Below are 6,451 nucleotides of genomic sequence, written 5' to 3'. Positions count from 1 at the left end.
TAGAAATACGAAACATAATAAAATTAATTTTATTATGTTTCGTATTTCTATTTATTTTATTTCAAAATTCGTGGTAGTAAGCGTAGATCGCATAACATTATCGTTCTATGTATGTCGAATTAATTAAGGTATCCGCGATATTGAAAGCGAATAATTGTGAGTCCATTCAGTAATCATGATAGCGAACCGAATACCAACAAAACCAAAAGGAGAATTGAAAAATGGAATGGAGAATTTTTTGTTCCCTTGTACCTTTCTTCGGAATCTTTTCGAATTTCTCTCCAATTTGAGATATCCGATGTAGATCCGAATCTTGTACGTTATATAATAATTGCCAATTTTATCATCGAAAAAATTGCGCAGTGATTACCTCGTTATCATCAATTACTGCAATCAACCCTGCAAAATTCCCATGCGTCCCTTAATCCTAGCAACACAGACTAGAATCTAAGAAATGCAAATAAAACTTCAAACGGTTGATTAAAAAAAGATCCGATCTCCTTTTGATAAGTTTAGCCATTTTATTTTTTCATTAATTAATGATATATGATATCATCGTTTTATTCGGAACTTTCCGAGAAAAAGAAAACATCCAAAAATATTTTGATAGCAGTTATAAAATATATAGCCAAATTTGTCAAATCCGAACCTTCAAAGAAGTACTTTATTTCTAAATCTGTCCTGCTAGGTTTAATTAAATTTTTATGTAATCTCTACATCAGTGTTGGGCATTATTTAGATAAAACTTTATTTAGATAAGAGTGAGAATAAAATTTTATGCGATAAAATTTTATTCGTTACTTGTAAATAAGGATTTATTCGAATAAATTTTTATCTGCAAATCAGAAATACAATTTTATTTGAATAATTTTTTATCCGAATAAAATATTGTTCGAATAAAAAAGTATTCATGTCTGGCGAATAATTTTTTATTCGGACAATATTTTATTCGTAAATCACGGATAAAAAATTATTTGAATAAAATTATATTTCTGACTTGCAGATAAAAATTTATTCGAATAAATTCTTATGTACAAGTGACGAATAAAATTTTATTGTATAAAATTTCGGTAGAATATAAGGCTATAAGATTAAAAAACAAGGAAAACTTAAAGAAATAGCTAGTTTTGAGTCGGAGTTTTTTTGTAAGCTCAAACATTGATTTTAGCTACGATACAAGGAGAGAAATTTTTTTTGTTAGAGAACTTTTTCTTTTTACATTTATTGCTCTGTATAACATCATAAAAGAAAAATACATAAAAATAATACTTGAAAAACGTAGTTTTTGTGTCTATAAGAAATTAAAAAAAAATTAATTGCAAAAAAACAAAAAAGTAAAATAAAAATGTCTCCACATCTTCGATTGACCTCGGTCAATAACTCATGAGCCGGTCAATGAGATGAATAAGGCTGGTTTATGATGTATTGCGTGTGGGTCTAGTATAATAAACTTAAAATAAGTTTACATATGCTTATATGTGAATACAGTATACCTAATGTAAATAAAATTAACAATCACTTTTTGTTAACGTTACAAAAATACATTATCTTAAATCGCAGCATTATAATTGCATCTATTATTGCCACTTTCATTGGGCAGTTGACCACACGGTACTGCAGCTCTCAATGTAAAAAAAATCTAATAATTCTTACTCGTTTACATAAGATTTAGAATAATTTCCCTTCAAAACAACTTTCATTTCGAACATTTTATCTGACAGCTTACTACTTTTTGGAACATTTGTCATGGTAGCGTAGGAAAATAATCGTTCAACGGGGGCAGAGGACGGCAGTGGTGTATTATAACGCACAAATACTTTTTTTATTGCTGGATAAGATTTGAGCATTGAAACTTCTCGAGTACTGTCACTTAAATACTTTGAAACTACCATATCTATCGTACATGAATCTCCGCAAGCTGCTGATTGTGATTCCATCGCAAAATCAAAGTAATCGTCAAACGGATCCGTTTCTTTTTCGGAAACTTCTACACAATTACTCTCTGCTGCAACTGCTTTTTTAAAAAGTGATAGTATCTGAGCTGATTCAAGGCCAATGCATGACAACCATCGATTTCTGAACCTTGGATATGACAATGTGGCAATTGCAGCATTCTGTGCTGATACCGCAGACATGTCAAAGAAATCTTTAAATCGTCTTTCGACACTTTCCAAAAGAGCATCCGATAGTGGTCTACAATATTTCAACTCCTTGTTTTGTAAAACTTGTAATTTTTTACGTAATGCGAAAAGGCAAGGGAGAACAATTCCGTAATATACATTATTTTCCCCTTGCAGAATATCGAGAGCTTCAGCCACAGGAGCGACACATGACAGATGTTCCTCAATGTAAATAAAATCAGTCTCCTTTAAAGTATTCTTGATATTGAGCGCTCGACTTAACTGAGGACACTTTTCACGAATTTTTACAATTTGGCGCAGAGAATCATATAATGAATTCCACCTAGTTTCACCTGGCCTGCTCAACGTATGACCTAATATGTCCATTAGTATTTCTGCAGACTTTGGACGTCCAACGAATCTCCATAACACCGTACATTTGGCCATTGCCTGTTCATGCACTGATAATAGCGATGAAAAGCTGTTGATAGCTTTTATGGCATCGCTCGCGACACAAAGATTGAGCGTATGTGCACAACACCTGAGATGTTGTGGCAGAGGCTTATTTGGCTCTAAAGCACATTCTTCATCAGGATCTAGAAATTGTAATGTTATGCATACATAATATAATATATAAATCAAATCGTAATATAATTAATTTTGGCTTTATTTTTAATAATAGTGCAGGTGCAGCATTAATTTTAAACTGGTGAAAAAAATATTACCCATCGGAATTGATTGAAAATCCTCATCGTCGCTTTCTTCATCTGCTGATGTATCCGAAAATTCATTATTTTCACCATCAACGTCCCTTTGAAAGTTACAAAGTTTTACACCAAAAACCCTGAAAGCTTTAGCAAAGTTACTAGCATTATCAGTGACAGTGGCTAATATTTTTGACGAATCTAAACCAAACTCGGAATGAATATCGCATAACATCTCAGCAATCCTATCGAAACGTGTGTTCCTTGGAATCTCCGGCAGGCCAAAACTGCAGATTGTCTCTTTAACGAATTAATGTTAATCCAGTGTGCAGTTACTCCTAAAAAACTTCTTTTCTTCGAAGACCACACATCAGCTGTGGTACAAATATATTGCGCTTCTTCAGTTAAAATTTTTTAAATAGATTTGGTATTGCTTTCATACAAATCTTTTATTCTTCTACCAAGAGAGCGTCGACTTAGTACCGTTATTGGTTTTCCGCGGGCTTTAACTTGAAGATGATCAAATATAGCTTGGAAATAAGGATCATCTACTATCCTTAATGGGGTCATAGAGTGAACAACGAATTGAGTTATATCTTCGTCCAATTGTTCCTGTAAGCTCAGCAGTTTGCGTTTCTTGCGAGATGCAAGTTGATTTTCATCAGAACAGTCCGATGCAGATAATTTGGCTCGTTTTTCTTTGCAATATTTTTCATATTCCTTCACCAAATTACTGTCGTGCCTTCGTTTCAGGTGTGATTTGAAATTTGATGTCGATGTTAATGTACCTTTTACTTCAACAATCTTTGGTAAGCATGCTACACATGTAGCCACTACGTCGTTAGTTTTCAAGGAATTTTTACCCTGTACAATTTTGAAATACTTTCCATCTAAGATTGCCATGTTCGAGGTGATTGTATTCACTGAAGGTGAATCTCTGCTATTTTCGGTATTATCCGCACCATCATTTTCGTTTTCAGACTGTTTCATCTGCGAGGGCGAGGACGAGGACGTTGTCTGAGAGTGAGAGTCTGGTACAGTGTTTGTTCCAGATTCAGCCATGCTAACTAAAACAATGTATAATATATAAAAATAAGCAAAACATATATGTGGTATTCCACGTCAAATTGAACCTAATTCTCTGGGATTTGATCCACAATCAAATTTAAATATCTTACCTTCGATTAATAAAATATTTTTACTTCACTATAATTTGTGTGTCGATCGTCGATCCACACACATCAGACAACAGAATAACACTACTCTGGATCGAATGAAGCCAAAACAGTAATACTGGATATATCATGGTGACCGTTACACGGTCAAACGCTTGTACGATAGTTATTGTTATTGATGAAAGCGAGCGGCGCGAGCGCCAACATTTGAGACATAAATAAGACATACTGGTATTTATTCGAATCAAACTTTATTCGTATCGTACGATTGAGCATTAATTCGAATAAAAATTTATTTGTAAATTCCGAATAAAAATTTATTCGAATAAAGTTTTATTCGTATTTTATGAATAAAGATTTATTCGGATGAAAAATCATTCGTCACGTTATGAATGAAGATTTATCCGAATAAAATGTAGTTGACTATGTTACGAATGAGACACATACGAATGAAATTTTATTTGAATGATATTTTATTCGAATAATTTATTCTTAATTCGTTATTCGAATGAAATGTGCCCAACTCTGCTCTACATCGAGTTGTTTTCGTATAATTGCATGTATAATGATACAGTTGCATCGTTCCAAAGTACAGTAATATATACACTTGCGGCGAACGCAACTGAACAACTTTTGATCAATAAAAGCGAGAAACAACATATATGATGACGCAAAATAATAATAAATTACACTAGACAAATTATCGAAATCTACAGCTACTGAAAGGGGATAATTCCTTGCCGGATCCTCACAATATCGTCTTGATGGCGCATAGCCCCAGGCCCATTTACAAACTCTTTCAGTGTATCTCTCTGTTGTAAAATTCCAAGAGCAGCATTTCTTACTCCCATCCGTGGACCATCAATGATGGCTCCATTCTCCCCAGCGACAATGTCACGCCATTCTCCCTCTACCAGTTCGCCAGTTGGCAATTCCTGGTCCACAAAAGAAAGAGGGCAATATTGTAGGTTGAGTTTCCTGTCGCCTGTCTTGCGGATGAAATTGTGGAGGCAAACAGCACATTCAATTATGCTTTCTACATTGTCTTCTGTAGCAATAATGGAGTGACGGAAAATCCTCCAACGAGCCGCTAAAATGCCAAAAGCATTTTCAATTACTCTCCTTGCTCTGCTCAACCTGAAGTTATACACAGACTTGTCATGGGGTATGTTGCGCTCGCCATAGGGTTTCATCAGGAAAGGTTTCAAAGGGAAAGCTGCATCTCCTACAAGGAAGTAGGGCATGTCAACATCAGTTCCTGGTAAGTGACTTGAATTCGGCAAGTTAAGGGATCCATCATTCAATCGCCGACCCATTTCAGACGATTGAAAAACTCCGCCATCACTTTGTGAGCCTTCTGCTCCTACATCCAGCATGATGAAATTGTAGTGTGCATCACAAACTGCCAATAGAACCATGCTAAATGTCTTCTTGTAATTCAAATAAACACTTTGGGAAGCTTGTGGGGCCTGTACTTGAACGTGCTTCCCATCGATGGCCCCCACACAATGAGGAAACTGCCATTCTTCCCAAAATCCGGCACTCACCTCACGCCACTCCGCTTCATTTGCTGGGAGGTTTACAAATACACTCTTTAATACACTTACAAGTGCTCGAGTTGTTTCGGCCAGGATCTGAGAGACTGTGCTCTGGCCACATCGATATGAAAAGCTCAGAGAATACTGACTGTCTCCTGCTGCCAAGAATCTGCAAAGCAAATTTACAAATTGAATCGTCTCCTGAGAAATTGATAAGATAAGCGAACATTGATGATCTTACCTCAATGTCATAGCAAGCCTCTGAGTGGGTGAAAGAGCAGTGTACATTTCTCGCTTCTTTATCAGTGGACCAACCAAGCTCAGGAGATACTCGAATCTAAGAAAGCGAACATATAATTTGTAAAAATAAACTCTCTACCAGAAAAATATTTATCTTTTGCGCTTCTTTATCAGTAGACCAAGCAAGATCAAGAGGTACCAGAATGTAGGAAAGCAGACATTAATTTGTAAAAATGATTATATTTTGTACTAGGCAATCATTAAATCTTACCTTTCGACATTCATCCTTGTGTAAATAAAAAAAAAGAGTGGATCACGGAAACGGAGTTCTTCAAGTAAATTATGTCCATCACCAAACTGGGTTCTTCTCCGAAAAATCTCTCTCACACCAACGGTTCGTACTCGTTTCTTCTTCCGCAGTTGAAGATACAAATATCCGGCCAAAATTAAGTTAAGAAACTGATAATGCCTCATAGCAGAATTCATTTGGAATTACCAAGCAAGAACGGTAGTTACCAACGAGAATGACAACAAACCTTCTATTCACGCTACGCTGTCAAATCATTTTTCAATGCACGCTGCTTCACGTTACGGCGATAAGTTCGTTACGTCCCGTCGCGTTCAGTCGCGTTCCGTCGCGTCCCGTTACGTAAAGTTCATCGTAATCCCGGCAT

The 6,451-nt window shown here is 35.5% G+C and overlaps 1 protein-coding gene across 1 annotated transcript; it reads right to left on the bottom strand.

Annotated features, from left to right (window-relative positions):
- Positions 1–4,587: 4,587 nt before the first annotated feature.
- Positions 4,588–6,372, bottom strand: LOC139824836 (putative nuclease HARBI1). Its single transcript, XM_071797385.1, has 3 exons — positions 6,049–6,372; positions 5,779–5,874; positions 4,588–5,706 (listed from the first exon to the last, which is right to left on the bottom strand). The coding sequence occupies exons 1-3, from the start codon at positions 6,261–6,263 to the stop codon at positions 4,716–4,718; spliced, it is 1,302 nt and encodes a 433-aa protein (XP_071653486.1). The 5' UTR covers positions 6,264–6,372; the 3' UTR covers positions 4,588–4,715.
- Positions 6,373–6,451: the final 79 nt, after the last annotated feature.

Source organism: Temnothorax longispinosus, unplaced genomic scaffold (assembly GCF_030848805.1).
Source record: "Temnothorax longispinosus isolate EJ_2023e unplaced genomic scaffold, Tlon_JGU_v1 HiC_scaffold_602, whole genome shotgun sequence".
NCBI lineage: Eukaryota > Metazoa > Arthropoda > Insecta > Hymenoptera > Formicidae > Temnothorax > Temnothorax longispinosus.
The sequence above is the reverse complement of the archived record's forward strand: the minus strand, read 5'-3'. Positions and strand labels throughout refer to the sequence as shown.

Coding starts and splice junctions, on each gene's coding strand:
- LOC139824836 (XM_071797385.1), bottom strand. CDS start 6,263: ATGAATTCTGCTATGAGGCATTATCAGTTTCTTAACTTAATTTTGGCC. Junction 5,875..6,048: donor ACAAGGATGAATGTCGAAAG/GTAAGATTTAAT, acceptor TCGCTTTCTTAG/ATTCGAGTATCTCCTGAGCT. Junction 5,707..5,778: donor AGGCTTGCTATGACATTGAG/GTAAGATCATCA, acceptor TTTGCTTTGCAG/ATTCTTGGCAGCAGGAGACA.